Genomic DNA, 16,357 nt, shown 5'->3' on the forward strand with positions numbered 1-16,357 from the left:
GGGTAGCTTCTCATAGGTTCTGGGAAGGTTTATAACTATTTTGGGGGAGGGTACCACCACCCTCCCAAGAGAAATGACAAAAAAATCAAATTTTTTTTAAAATTTAGGGGAGACTTCAACGTCAAATAAGGTGGTATCGTACATAAAAAATTAACTTTAACAAACAAAAACATTTAAAGTGCCACTAGAGGCCTCTAGGGGCGTAGCCGTTAGTGATTTATAAGGTATCAACATACTGGCATTTGGGGTAAATTGGTGATCCACTTTTGATAAAAGAGATGTTACAAAGTGTTTTCATCTTTATTATGAGTGGTTTTTATCCTTTAATGTTTTATTACAGTAAAAACACAAGAAACCTTTTAGGGATAACAAAAATGTAGAGACATAACAAAGTGAGAAAAATGTTTTGCCTTTAACTTTTCCGCTTATGAAAAGAATTTTGTTTTTCTGCTTTATATTGTTAACTTAGAGCGAAATTAATGATTCAAAAATATAATTTAATTTAAGCTCTAAGAAATTTTGATAAAATGATATTTTTTATGAACTCCACCTCCCTAGACCCCGGGAGGACAGTTTGAAGAATGAAAATATGTTTTGGTCAGGTTGAAGATGTGTAGATAATCTATTATACATAATAGTTTGTCCATCATAGAATCTTTAAGCGCAATATTGCCCCCTGAAAACAAGTTAAATTCGAAATACCTAAGCCTAAAACACTGAAAAATCTTTATTTGTATAGAAAATTTTCTGGCTTCGTCGTTTTACTTATAAATGTTAGTGTTACATTAAGTAAATTGTTTAAATGTTGTACTCTTTGTTCACTTGTCTAAAACAATGTAGAATAAAATATACATAACATATACGAACTAACTTTATTTTGTTGGGCACATCCAAACTTTACGTTAATTTTCGGGGTCATATTACATAAAGAAAATTATTTACTTTTTCTCCACTTGTTAATATTAAGATTCCTTTTTAACTTAGGGCAAACAATTTTAAATAAAAATTTCTACAACCAACTTCCTTTATTTCAAGTTGAACGAAGTTCCCATATCACACAGCCCCTTGTTTAATCTGTGACTTGAAGACTAGCTTCTAGCTTTAAGAAATTATATTGAATGTTTAAGTTTAACATAACAGTAAAGTCCACATAAATTTTGATTTTAATATTCTGTGGTTGTCAGAAAGTTTTGTGCTAGGCTGACTTTACAAATGAATGCACTAAATTTAATTTATTATAAAATGTTGGGACCATTTTATTCAGGAATGCAGGGATAGGACAACACAGAGATACTACATCTTCCCCATCCCCCCATTCTTATGTGGGAATTATTAAGCTAAAGAGTTTGCTTGTAAATGTTTAGGAAATTAATTGTTTTGTAAACTAATTAAACCATCAGTTGCCCTTCACCTTTGTCCTGTCACATATTATTTAGATTAAAATTTGCACTTTGTTATACAATTTATGTATAAATTTGTAGAAATGACCGTGCTCTCGTTTATATTCTTCTAATTAAATGGAAAACTATATATTATTAAAACTAGTTATATAATCATCTAAAGAAAAACTAAAATGTCTCTAACTTTTTGGCAGCCAGTCCCATTTTAGTTATTTATTACATCAATTATATTGTAGAAAAAAATATTCATTATAACCCGCAACTGTTGCTCAACACGTTGCTCATCCGCTCGTCGACAGAGAGGTGATAGGTTCGAATCTCGGTCCGACGACGTATCAAAACTATAGACGTTAAAAATAGTTCCTACGACAGATGCGCGACATAGATAGTTAGATTAGGGGGGATGCTTTAGCCCAAAACAGCGCAACTTATTACCATGCACAGTTGGGACTTCTCAGACAATGGTCATACAATCAAAGAGTTGGTTGTCTGGACGATTGAGCGCGTTACAATTGAAATGCAGTGTAAAAACACAATTCCCGACCCTAATTTTTTTTCAAATTTTTCTTTTAAATCTAAAATACGAAAGAGAAGTTTGATTAAACCTCTTGGGGAAAAGTTCCTAGATGCTAGGGGCGAAGCCGCTAGTGATTTATAAAGTAGCTGCTCTAAAAAAGCAGGAGAATCATTTATCTTCTGAATTTCAATTTTTTTTATAAAAAATGATATATCTATTCTTTCCATATTAAAATTGACCTCTGTGTGTGTGTGTGTGTGTGTGCGTGCGTGTATGGTATGATGCATATTTGTAATATTTGATGAATATGCAAAAAGTTATCATGGAGTGCACAAATATTTTTGGAAAATTAATTTTTCAAAAGATCAACAATTCTATAGATTTTAAATTATTATATTGCATGCAAAAAAAAAAAAAATAATTATTTATAGCATATTTTTCTTATTCCTTTCTCAGTTCTAATTTTCTCTATTTTTATATCTATTGTTCGTAAACTTTCTTTTCTCACTAAACATGTCCCACAAACTTTATGTTTTACTTAATCAAATATATCCTTATTTATTTTGAGTATACTCGTCCTTGTTTGTGATAAATTAAATAACTTTAAAATACATTTATTAGTACTTTGTTGCTGAAATATTTCAAATTTGCTTCTTAATGCAAAAATGTAAGTTTTGTTTAAAGTTTGTTGAAGTGTTTGTGGTTTGTGAAATGCAAATAAAATGTTAAAACTATAAATATACATGAAAAATACATCATTTCTTTACTTTTACAGATAAAATCTTTCTAGTTTGGTAGTCAATGTGTTTGATGGTAATGCACAGTGGGATCTTTTGCCAAAAAACGGGACATTAAGGGTAGACAAAAGTAAACATCAATAAAAAAGCTTGTATTTGACGAAATGATGTAATTTCTTTTGCTTTAACTCAAAAATAACATAAATTTTGCTCCTGTTTACTTCTAATGTGCATTTGGTATGTACGTCTTGCTGTTTTGGAGGAGCGAAGCTACCCTATTTTTTAAAAAATCTATAAAACTTCATAACTTTAGTTAGGATAGGAATATTTTAACAAAATCAACGTCTATGTAAATATTTCTTCAATGCAAACAATGTTTGTGAACATGAATATAGCGTCAGGTGCACCCAGTTCGAGTCCCGGCATTTTTAGGTAGGTCCAGTATAAGTGAAATAGGACACTTATAAGGCATGTTTTCAAATGTTTTTTTTACAGATATAAACAACAATAACATAATTTTCAAAACACTTTTGATTTTGTGTTAATACCTTTATTCTAAGTCTAGCTATCTTCATTTAAAGTTTGTATAAGAATATAAACATAATTACTAATATTATATTCTCTCTCAAACGTATATTTCTCTCTCTCTCTCTGATGCGTATATAATGTTTTTGCAATATTATAATTAATTCGCAAATTTGAATTTCTGCTGGACCAAAACCAGTTAGAAATACAAATTTTTTTAGAACACATGAAATTTAGCAAATTTAATTGCTAAAATAAAAGTATTTATAAGTCATTTTTATTTAACGACTCCTTTAACCCTTAAATGTCCATTAAAACCGCAAGAACGGCAAAAATCGTTAAAAATCTCGCCAACGGCGGCAAATAACGGCGTAACGGTTGGCCGGAGGCAAATAATGCGGAAGTAAAGAAAGATCCGCCTCAAAAAGTTTGAAAACATTGCAGAGATGACTTTGGGCTCTAAAATGACTCCTTCCCCCTCTAACGGGGGAAAATTTGAAATTAACAAGAACGAAATTGTTCAAACCATGCAATGTAAAATGCTTAATTACTCAAAAACGGACAAGAGGCCCCAGGTTGTGAAAACTGTTTTATACACAATACATGTTGTATATTGATATTATTATTGCAAAACCCGGGGCCTTCTGTCCGTTTTTTGTAAAATGGAGAAAACTGATTTTTTGGGGTTAAAAATCTTAATATTTTTGGTGAAATTTTCTCACAAAATGTCAATTTACACCACCAAAAAAATATTTTTTTTAAATTTTTCTTTAATTAGACATTGGTACAGGTATCTGAAAAGTACCTCAATCAAAAATTATTTTCATAAGATGAACATAAATGTATTTTTTGTTGCTTTGAAAAAATTGTGTAAAATAATCTGGAAAATCATCAAAACTGAAAAGAAATTTTTCACTACCTTTTTTAAAAATGGCATAAATCCGCCAAAAATGAATATTTTTTAAAAATTTCTTTTCTAGCTGTCTACTTACAGCCATTATTAATTCCTAGAATAGATAAAAGTCGATTTAAAATTTTTTGGATGTCCCGATTTTTTTCAAAAGATCCCACTGTGTAATGTGCATCAAGTGTTTCCCTGTACCTCAAGCAACACAATAAGTAAAGAAAGAGTTAGGTCTACTTTCCATTTAGATAATTTTAGAACCTATATTAATCATTCCTAATATTTTGTTTAAGAAGCAATCGGTGACACGTCATTCTGACTTTAAAACACTTAATGGATACTAAATTTTACAATATTTGAAAAATAGAGAAAAGCAGTAACTATTCTATTTTATTCTATGTGTGTGATGTGTTACAGAATTCCACAATAGTTCAATAAATGTGGAATATCTGATCAGTGCTTTGTGTGGATAAATTCACTGTAAAAGTTTTTTTAATGAAAATTACCATCATATTGAAAAATTAAAATCATATGTTTTCTTCAACTAGTGCTTTTGCCTAAACTTTATATGATTTTAATGTGCACCTGTAAACTGATACTAAAAACAACAGTAAAGCATCTTAGAAAGAATTCAATATATATAACTTTCCACTAGTTAACAATTATCATCATATGATCATTCACTTGCAATTTTTTGGACAGTCCATATTAAATATACAACAACATTATTACTACTATTGAATTTAAAGCATATATCCTAATTTACTTTCTTTTTCATTTTCAAATTTCCTTGTGTTTTGACATTGTAAAATATAACTCATACAATCCATTAGATTAGAAATGTTATTTTTTGTAGTGTTGTCTAGTAATATCTAATAAAGCTGAAAGATCATTCCAGAATTTTCAGATAATATTTCCTTCTTAATCTGTTTTAAGTATAATTTTTAGGAGTACTTTGGCTTTGGTATTTTCCTCCAGAACTCCGATATATGATATGTGGAGAAGATACAAAATGAGCATACCTATAAACTTTTAGCTTTGGGTATTTTTAAAATAGACTTTTTATAATTTTTAAAAACTACTTTGATTCTATTATTTTTTATAATTTGAATGTTATTGAAAGATTATTACTTTAACAAATGTAAATTAAGGTATTTCCAACATAAAAACAGTTTCCGTTCTTTTTGTAATTGCTTTGCAATTACTATATTGTTCATATCATTTTTAAATGTTTTATCCCAAACTGTTATATTTATTGTTCTCTCTCACACATACATTATGCATTTTGGCATTCTCCTTCCGGAATATCATTTATATTATATATATACCTTTCCAAGATTTTTGCAGCTTTGGTAACTTGTAAACATTTTTGTCAGGCTTTTCTTCTTAAGTTAAGACTGTAAACATTAATTTATCTAGCTATAAGTTTAAACATATTTTAGGTTATTCTTTAAATAATCAAGTTCGTATGATCTAATATTTCGCAAAATATGAATATCATATAATGATCTATTTTCATAAACATTTTACGTAATGTGAGTTTGCAAGTACAATCTACACAATAAAGGAACCTAGTAACGGACTGATCAATAATAAAAATACAATACTTTATGATTGATTAAAAAGCATATGCAATAACATTATTGCTTTTTATGTGAGAATATACACACTGATTCAGGGTATAGGCAAAGAACGAAGTATGCTTTGGCAGAAAGATCTCAAAAAAATGTTTGTTTTGATAACATACCCAAAGTCAATTCTTAATAGACATATTCCAATTTAAAACAAAGCAACGTTAATTTTGAAAAAAATATTGATAATTTTGAACAAAACAGGCCCAATACAGAATACCTATTCTTCGTAAGAGCTGAAAATTCTCATGGGATGTCAGAACCTTCACAATTTACAAGGTAACTTCAATTTTAACAATTTTTTTTTACATATAGGGTATGTCAGTCTGTTGAAGATTGCTAGCTACTTTTTAATTAATTTTCTCATTAATGATGATATTTAAATTAGATTAGACCAATAGAAACTAACCTACACGTTTTCTTTTATTTTCTTACAGTCCAGAAAAGATTTTCTTACTGTATATGGAATCATTTTTTTTGATAGGCAGCCAAACCAACATTTTTAAAGAAGCTTCTCTGTAAGTTGTGATAATAAAGTTGCCCTAAACTTTTCTGTCAGGCATAAGTTAACACTAAGAAAAAAATGAATTGCTCTTTATTTATTAGTTCAGAAAAATAGATTTTCCTCGACTAAAATATCTCTCCTTGATGTATAATGTTTTGATATAATTTTATTGGTACTTAAAATATTATGTTCTCTTTTGATGCATCTCTTACATAAGCTTTACTAAAACTAGGCACTTTCCCCTGAGCAAAAAAGCATTAAAATTTAAAGAGAATAGAAGGAAAAGTAACTTGAATTAAAGTTAAAAAGTATTTCTATTCAGAAATTCAATTGGTAAACATTAACAAAAAATAATGTGTCCATATAACCTGTCTTAACCTCTTTTCGAGGAAGCTTTGTGTTTATCAAGTGCAAAATTAATTCCTTATCATTAATCCAAAAATTAAGCGCAAATGTCGTCTTTTTATGGCTTTCCTTTCATAATGTGGCGCGGCATGGATTGTTTTGTTTATTATGATGCGCACGTTCCTTACTTTTGAATGAGATATGAGAGTGTGAAGATTTCGGAGAACAAAATTGGGCCTATCATTGGTCTCATTGTGTGTGAACGACCCTAGTATATCAGGGATTTGAAACCATAAGAGCTTCAGGTCTTTGAAATAATTTCATCAATAAATCTATATTCAAACCTGCTGTTGAAACTTGATGGTTCCTGGTATTGGGGGTTTGTATGTTAGCCAACTGATCTCGTGAACTTCCCGCTAATTCGGAAGTCAAGCTCAACCAAAGTGTCATGGTTGAGACAATTTCAAAGTATCTGATGAATAGGCGTTAGCATTCATCAAGAGATCAATAGCATCCAGTGAATTATTGATGCAATAAACTGTGACAATTTTTCTGTGAAATAAGTACCTAGTGAATCAATATGCCACTAACCAAAAAGCAGAAAATTGAGCGAGCTATCGCTATTGGCAGTGAAAGGCTAGAAGTTTTTGATGAACAGTTAAAAGTGTTTTATGACAATCTAAAAGCCTGCCAAAGTTTTAGTTCATGTGAAAATGTGACTGTAAAATCAATTCGTGACATTTTTAGTGAGGTCAAGGACCAATCTGACCTAATAAAAAGTCTAAAACCTGCCGTGGAGACTAGTGAGCTGCGCGAGTTCAAGCGTGATTTGGATGAAGCTAGTGAGCAGAAAACTGTTGCAGATAAAGTTTATGCGTCGTTGGAGCAGTGTACAAAAATTCTGTACTGGCTTGACAATGATTCAGACGACGCGAGGTCAAGCACTGTCGCCAGGAACCTCGACGTCATTGAGAAGGTGAAGATGGACATGGGAGTGCTTAAAATTTCCGTGGAGATGCGCCAAGAAGTACGTGACATGTACCGAAGGCTTAGAGAGATGGAACGTCGTTCATCTAACCTGGATGAGAGTGGGACACCTGCCATGCTCTCCAGAAGTATGTCTGCCGTGGATATTCGGAGTTCCAACCCGCAGTATGGGCGCTGGGACAACAGTTTGTTGCCGTCGTTCGACGGTACTGACACGGATTACCCAAACTTTAAACAGGTCTTTAAAGATCTATGTTCTGGTTATGGATTTGCTGACCAGAGGTTAAGTCTGATGTTGTGTATGGAGAAGGTGATAACCAACCCGGAATTACGCAAGCAAGTGTCAGCGATTAGAGATCATAATGAACAATGGGCGTTTCTTGATCAGATGTTTTTATCAAACACTCGCCGGTTCATGAGGATTTTAACTAAGTTGAACAAGATGAAACCTGTGGATAAACCTGTGGACGTGGTTAGCGCAATTGCTACCTTCAAGAGCATGATGCAGGAGGTAGAAGCCATCGTTGGTTCTGCAGCTAAGGATTACAATCACCTAACTCTTATTCATATTTTTAAAGACAAGTGCCCTGAAAATTTGAAAGACAAAATTATGATGGAGCTAGGTAGCATGAACCAACCAAACATCCCGAAGATTGTTGAACTGCTGGAGAGGACCAGGGGTGCCATGTTGGCCGGTGATATGTCCTATGACAGTGGCGCCGGCAAGAGAAATCGTGACAGAGCTGCCGCCGCGCAAGTATCTGGCCGCAGCGACAATAAGAATGGAAAGGCTGGGAAGGACAAGGCTTCCAAGTGGAACAGTGCATGTCCTGTGGAGAGCTGCAAGGAGAAGCACCCGATTTTCCGTTGCCTCACGTTTAAGAAGATGGATGTGGTTGACCGAAAGAAAGTTGTCCAGCAGAAGAAGTTATGTGAACTCTGCTTGTGCGACGGCCATACTGCTGACAAGTGTAATAAATCTGATAAGCTTGGTGTTTGTGGTACCAATAATTGCGACAGATACCATTCCAGGTTACTCCATGAGGCTAGTGCTGGTGTGAATACAGTCTACAAGTCAAGTTCTGCACCCAGCCCCTGTACCTTCTTACTTCAGTTAGTTCCTGTTGTAGCACCTGGCGGCGGCACCTGCCACGCCACGGTAATGTTTGACTCCGGGGCAAATTTGCCACTTGTGTCTGAGAAGTTATCCAACAAGTTGAAGCTGAAATCTACCGGCAGATATACAACTATTTCTGTAGCTGATGGCAGTGAGTCTTCCTGCCGCAATGTTGTGTTTTATCTGAAGGATAGGGACGGCAATTTGAGGGAGTTTGAGGCAGCTGTCATGCCTACCCTCGGTGGGGCCAACGAGATGCGCTCGGTCCACCCCGAAACTGCCGCCGAGATATTTAAAATGCCGCCAGAAAGGTTTACATACATTAGTGGAGGCTTAGATATCATCATTGGAAATACACATCCTGACGTGTTTCCTTCAACCTACCAGAAAGTGGGCCAGTCTATGTTGTGGCGAACCATTTTTGGTAGTGGTTTTATCTGTACGAGTGCTGATGGTGGAGCTGGAGATCAAAAGTCAGCTTATAAGGCTGTCAGTGTCAGTGGAGGCACTTTGCCAGACTTTCTGACGTCTGAATCGTTTGGCGTACAGCCGCAGGCACTTTGTCCAGGATGTACTGCTTGTCAAGAGTGCAAGGCTATGGCCGACGGCACTACCTGGGACCAGCGTGAGAGGCAGAGGATAATTGAGGCAGGTTTAACACTAGACTTGCAGTCCAACAAGTGGACAGGTCAATATGCTTATATTGAAGATCCTCACACCTTACCCTACAATGAGAGTTTAGCCCGCAAAATTGCTGAAAAGGATCGTGCCAGGATGGTCAAGGAAGGTACCTATGGAATGTATGTGGAGGTTTTCAACGACGCCATAAGAAGAGGCGTTTTTCAAAAAGCCACGCCTGAAGAATTGCAGTATGAAGGACCTAAGTCTTGTTCATCAATAGTGGTTGCTTTCAAGGAGGATTCAAGTTCCACACCCATGCGATTGTGTGCAAATAGTTCTCTGACGTTCAAGGGTACCAGTTTTAATAACATAATGCTGGGAGGCCCGCCGCCAATGCAGAAGATTTTTTATCATTTGATGCTTTTCCGCGGTTACAAGGTTGGTATAACCGCGGATATCTCCAAGTTTTATAACTCCATCCTGGCCACAGAGTTTGACAGCCAGATGAAGAGAGTTTTATTTTCCCCGACGCCAGATGGTCCACTTGAAATTTACCTGACCAAAGTTGTGAATTTCGGCGAGTTGGCTGCGGGAAACTTGGCAGTTACAGCCCTGAAGTTGACGTCCCGCCTGTTCGGCGGAAAGAGTGAAGCAGTGGTCAAGGAGATGTATGGAGAGGGACAGATAAACGGTAGTGAAATTGTTGCTAAACCTGAGTTATGGAAGGAGCCACAAATACCTACCTACCCTGATGAGGAATTCAAGTTACCTCAGATTCCAGTTGCAGTCAAGCTTGAGAAGCACAGCTTCATAGATGACGTTATTTCGGGAGCAGGATCGAAGCCAGAAGCCAAGGAGATGATAAAAGAGGCCGACAGGATTATCGGCAAAGGTAGTTTTTCCTTCAAACAAGTCATTTATTCTGGAGATGATTGCCAGCCTACCAAGGTTCTCGGGCTGATATGGAAGCCAGCCACCGATGTGTTGTCCATCGCCACAAGAGTCAACCAAGATGGTAAAGTCAAGGGAAGGAAGGTGAAAGAGGATGCTGATTTGTACAACCTCCAGGACGCCTTGGACGAGAATCTGACAAAGAAGATGGTCCACAGGTTCGCCGCCCAAACCTTCGACCCGATCGGGCTTTGCAGCCCTATTCTGTTGAGAATTAAACTTGTCCTGCGGAAAACATGTTTGCTGAATTTGGGCTGGCAAGATTTCATTCCAAAAAGTCTACGGGATGAACTTGTTCAGTCGCTGGAGGACAGAGCTGAGGTCGCTAAATTGGAGTTTGACCGTTGTGTGGTCCCGGATGAACCAACTGGCCTTCCATCCTTGATGATGTTTTCGGATGGGTCATCAGAGGCTTATGCAAGTAATGCATATTTGAGGTGGCCAACTAGACAAGGATTTGAAACGTTTCTGCTAGCCACCAAGTCAAGAGTTGCGCCGGTCAAGTGTGAATCAATTCCACGCCTTGAATTGATGGGGTGCCAGATGTCCACAAGGTTGGCAAAGTCCGTCAGAGATGCCCTGCCCTTTGATGTTATCAGAGTGATGTACTTTACTGATTCATCGTGTGTTTTATCACAAATAGTTTCCAACAGTGCTATGTTGAACACATTTAATTCTCATCGTATTGGAGAAATTCAATCTGCAACCAACAAGGATGACTGGAGGTGGGTCCCGGGGACACACAACGTTGCAGATTTGGGCACCAGAAGCACCTGCAAGGTATCAGATTTGGGACCAGGTTCCAGGTACAGATTGGGCCCAGAATGGTTGCGCCAGGATGAAAGTGCGTGGCCGGTGAAAACTGCCGAAGAAGTCAAGCAGGTTTTACCCCCAGAGGAGTTGAATACCAAAATGGTTAAGTTATGTTCAATGAAAGTTGCCGGAGAAGCCGCTGAAGATTTCTTTAGGTTTAAGCACAGGAGATCATTTGGACAGGCCAAACGTATTATGGCAGCTGTCCTGCAAGTTGCGAACACCTGGTTGAAGAAGCTAAAGAGCAGACAAGAAGGTAAGACTACAGCCGCTGGTGGTCATGTAGCAGCCGCAGATTCTGTGTACAAGCCGTCTTTGAACAATTTTATGGCGGCGGCGGAACTTTTCATTGTGTCACGAAGCCAAGAGGATGAGTGGATAAATGACGCTAAAGGCAATTATGCGTCATTAAATCCATTAGTGCATAAAGTATCATTGACCTGGCCTGTCGTTGGTCCCGGAGGAAATTATGTGACCAGGGAGATGAGGATTCTTAAAATGGTTGGTCGTGGACAGCCAGTCATTGACGCCATTACTGGCGGCCGTAAAATGATATTTGAAGACATGCCAGGTTTAATAATTTTGGAGCCTGGTAATTGGTTAGCTGCTGTTTTTATGAGAGAAGCGCATGTTGAGCTTCACTCTGGTGTCCGTGGAACTTTAGCTGAGAGCCGCCGTTGGTGCTGGATTGTGAAGGCAAGGAGGTTGGCCATCATGGAAGTGAAGAAATGTTGGCCCTGCAGTGTTGAGAGGGCTAAGGAATGTCGTACTACCATGAAGGACGTGTTACCTGACAAGTTGGTCCCGAGCAGGCCTTTTGAAGCTGTGCAGGTCGACCTGATGGGTCCGCTGGTTACGAGGAGAGCTGCCGCCAAAACGAGGAGTCAGACAGCAACGAAGAAGGTGTGGGTGTTCGTGGTGGTCTGCAGATTCTCAGGGGCGTTGTGGTTAGATGCCTTGGAAAAGTATGATACCAGCAGTATCCTGTTGTCCCTGCGCAAGTTGGAAGCTGTTCATTGTCTGCCGAAGATCATAGTAAGCGACATGGGCACACAATTATCCGGTGCTCGCAAGGTTTTAGAGCAGAAGTTGGGCAGCCAGGTAGAGTTTTCTTGGTCTCAGATCCCGGCCCGAGCCCACCATTATATTGGGCAAGCGGAGAAAATGGTGGGATTAACCAAGAGATTGCTGTCCAAGAAGTTGGTGAATAGTTCTGTTAATTTCAACGAGCTCCTGGTGCTGTTGGCGGAGGTCAGCAAATTGATGAATAGCAGACCATTGACGATTGAAGCTGCGAACGACGTGGAGAATTGGCGGCTGATCACCCCTGGCCAGCTGCTGGGAAATGTTGACCGCCAGCCGTTGTGCAATGTGGCGATGAAACCGGAGGACCAAATTTCCTCCAGGTTGAAGTTGTTGGAAGATTTGTCTGCCCAGTTTTGGACTGCCTACCGCCAGGAGATCCTACCGAAGATATTACGGATGTCCAAGTGGAAGGATGAGATGGCGGAGCCACTAGCTGACGGAGATATAGTTCTGGTTACGAGTACCAATCCGCTGATGAGATGTTTGAGGATGGGCCGAGTGACGAGAATTGAGGATGGAAGAAAGACTGCAAGAGTCTTGTTCAGACTGACAGATAAATCTCCCCTAGAAGAACATGCTGTATCAGTCAGGCAGTTGTTAAAAATTATGATTAATAATTGATTCTTATTTTATGGAAATTGAGATTTTTTTTAGTAAAAAGCTACATTTTTCATATGCCTATTTTTATGCCTAAAATAAGAATCAAATTAAATGCGATTAAATATTCTTCTATTTCATATGCTCAAATTTAATTTTATTGAGTTTAATTTCATTTCAAAAGTACAATTCATTTTAAAACTTACCTGAAAAGTTTAACAAAAAGGAATAAATGTGTCGAGGTTGCGTGATTCGATATTTATTCTAAGAAAAAAATCAAGTATTTTTAGCAGATTTTTTTAAAAAAATTATATATGAATTTCAATCAAGTAAAACATTTTTATTCAGATCAAGGAATGATTGAAAATTCATATTTAAAGTCTCATATTTTTTTACAAAGAAAAATTGGTATTTTTTTTATAATTCCGATGAAAATTCTAACGAAGATATTATTATTTTGCTATTCTTTAAGTATTAAAAAGTTTTATTGTTGATTAAGATATTACAGTTCTTATTCATTAGGTTTGAAAAACTTTCTGCCCAAGGATTTTGAAAAATTTTTTCTTACTACTCTTTTTGATGCTTAACAAATTTAGTTTTAAGTACCTATAAATCTTAATTTTCTTGTCTAAGATTTATTTCGTTTTATTTTACCATTATTTGTTTACATTTACATTTCAACCTGATTTCGTAGGTACTTATTGATTTATTAATAATGATTTATTACCTATTGATTATGAAATGATTATTATTTAGTATAGTTGTTATATTTACAACATCATGATTAATAGGATTATCTATTTTAGGATTGTGTATGTGATCTTGTGATTGTCATGTGCATGGAATGTTGTATGTTACAAACCAATCCCCATCCTTCTATCCTAAAATGTGAGGTATTATGAGTCCTAGTGAGGAGTATAATATTGTGTATGCATTTCACGGGGTTTCATTTAGTTAGGAGCAAAATTGTCACGTTTTCGGGATGTGGCCATTCTCATGTGATTATGGTGAGTTGAGTTTAGTGAGAAATGTTGCTAGTGCTCAGCGCAAAAAAAAACCTTGAATCTCGTTAAGGAAGTTAATTTGACTTTCAAACGGGGGGTGTGTCTTAACCTCTTTTCGAGGAAGCTTTGTGTTTATCAAGTGCAAAATTAATTCCTTATCATTAATCCAAAAATTAAGCGCAAATGTCGTCTTTTTATGGCTTTCCTTTCATAATGTGGCGCGGCATGGATTGTTTTGTTTATTATGATGCGCACGTTCCTTACTTTTGAATGAGATATGAGAGTGTGAAGATTTCGGAGAACAAAATTGGGCCTATCATTGGTCTCATTGTGTGTGAACGACCCTAGTATATCAGGGATTTGAAACCATAAGAGCTTCAGGTCTTTGAAATAATTTCATCAATAAATCTATATTCAAACCTGCTGTTGAAACTTGATGGTTCCTGGTATTGGGGGTTTGTATGTTCGCCAACTGATCTCGTGAACTTCCCGCTAATTCGGAAGTCAAGCTCAACCAAAGTGTCATGGTTGAGACATAACCTTTACCTCGTAATTTTTTTTTATGTTAATTGTTTAATGTTTTAACGTGTTTGCCTTATATTTCATTGATCTAACACTGTATTCTTACATTTATGCTTTGGTTGGTCAAGGAGATAGGGACACATCACATTAAAATAAGGATATTTTATAATTTGCCATCAATTGTCCTGACCCTTTATCCTTACAGTTATGGTATGGTATGACGCTATGTGGTGCAATAAATATTGCCAATAAAACCTTTTTAAATGTGTCAACACAATAAAACAAAAATAGTAGAATCCCTGTAGACCTATTTATCTAAATTTCTAAAGGCTTTAGAATATACTAGTAAATTTGTTGAAAGTAAAAATATTAACTCATATTCTTTTGTTGATGGTAATTATCCATAATTCAAAAAATATTAATACTGCTTTGTTAGTTAACATTTGAAATGTAAGGATCTGCTTGTATCTGACAAAATGTATTTTAAGTTAATGATTTAAAGGAAAAATGTCAAAAGTAGGAAGCCTTGCAATTTTAAACTATGCAATACTCTAGTTTTCAATTCTCTTTTTAGTTTATAGAATTTAGAAAGGTAATCCTGAAAGGCATTACATTTTAAGAGTTGATTAAAAGTTCAATTAATGTAAAGACCAATAGGTCTAGCCGTTTCGGAAAGCTTAAGCAAGCAATACTAATGTATAATGACAAATTTTAGAAAGAAACTTTAGGGTTAGCTATCAAATACGCAGTAATACTCTTCTTATATAAAACAGCTAAGGCACTCTCAAAGAAAGGTATAATTTAAAAAGAAACACTGTTTCAAATTTTAATCTATTAGTAAAAAAGTTTCTTTCGGAGCTTTTTTTATTTTCTTAAATAAAACAATTTTGTAATATGCCTTATCAAATGTGATGGAGGAAAAATCAGTTATATTATTGTGATGATCTATCCATTTCCAGTGTTTTAAAGTCCGCGGACAAATATTGTGAAGCTTTACTAAGTTTAAATTTGATTTCAGACGAGTGAAAACTTTACAACTGGGCTCCAGAATCAGGTAAGCACGTACGTAGTAACGGAGAGGGAAGGGGAGGGAGACTTCTTGGCGTCGCCAGAAACTCCAATTATTGTTATTTAAATCCATTTATTATAAAGAAAACTTTAATGTGTATCACAATTTTTTTCTGCCAAACCTTTAAGAAATCCATCTTTCATGATTTGTAAAAATCAATTTGCATTATTGAGTAGTTTTTGTCTCCTAAATTGAATTGGACACAAAAGTCCAACTTCAAACCAATATTGAGTTAGAAAACTTTTGATTTTAACATTTTGTTCATAACTAGATTTGTAACAAGTTTTGAATTCAATTCTTTCATAGCTTTTGTAAAAAATTTAAAATTAATTTTTAACCCACTAGTAATTTCAAACACTTTAATAAAGCTTTGATTCTCTCACACCGTACCTATGTATATCAGTTGTTTTAAATGGAATGTCAATTATTTCAAATGATTTCATATTTTTTTCTCTTTGCAGTTTCACGACCAATTTTGTACTACCCTGTTGTGTTTGGTTCAAATTAAATTCGTAATTAGTGCTTGTTTGACTTCTACAAAGCAATTGATGAATATCAAAATAGATATTATTTTAGTGATGACAATATGGACTTAGTGAGAGACCAACTACTCGTCAAGCTTGTAGAACTAGTTAGCTTGGAACCTGTTTCATCCACAAGTATTAGACTCGAGTGGAAGCTACTCGCAGATGTTCAATATCTTCATGGATTTTATATCAGGTTAGTTTTATTTTCTGCGTTTCAAAAATAAAGATTTTTACCATTGTTTCCTAGATTTTTTTAACATTTATACCTGTAAGCTAGTAGAAGCAATCTTCTTTTTCAACCTTTTTCAATGAATATTCAACTAATAACCAACCCTTTAATTGAACAAACTTTGTAAAGAAGTCCTGGCCGTGTATTGGAATGAGTTTCGCCGTTTACGGACCAAGGAATTTCCATAACTATTACTTTTGATGTCAAGTGACCCAAATATTAGCAATAAGTATCATGTTTTAACGTCTCTAGTAGGATTACTGCATTCTA

At 35.6% G+C, this 16,357-nt stretch overlaps 1 protein-coding gene across 2 annotated transcripts in view; it reads left to right on the top strand.

Annotated features, from left to right (window-relative positions):
• LOC145335011 (roundabout homolog 1-like) overlaps positions 1–16,357 on the top strand; it is a 107,501-nt gene that overhangs the window by 69,214 nt on the left and 21,930 nt on the right. For both annotated transcript variants that reach the window (XM_080180682.1, XM_080180683.1), the window contains exons 19-21: positions 5,916–5,993; positions 15,281–15,316; positions 15,908–16,051. In XM_080180682.1, the coding sequence (XP_080036808.1) occupies positions 5,916–5,993; positions 15,281–15,316; positions 15,908–16,051 (258 nt within the window). The remainder of the gene's footprint in view (positions 1–5,915; positions 5,994–15,280; positions 15,317–15,907; positions 16,052–16,357) is intronic.

The sequence above is a fragment of the Acartia tonsa genome, chromosome 13 (assembly GCF_053477335.1).
Source record: "Acartia tonsa isolate MP-2025a chromosome 13, ASM5347733v1, whole genome shotgun sequence".
NCBI lineage: Eukaryota > Metazoa > Arthropoda > Copepoda > Calanoida > Acartiidae > Acartia > Acartia tonsa.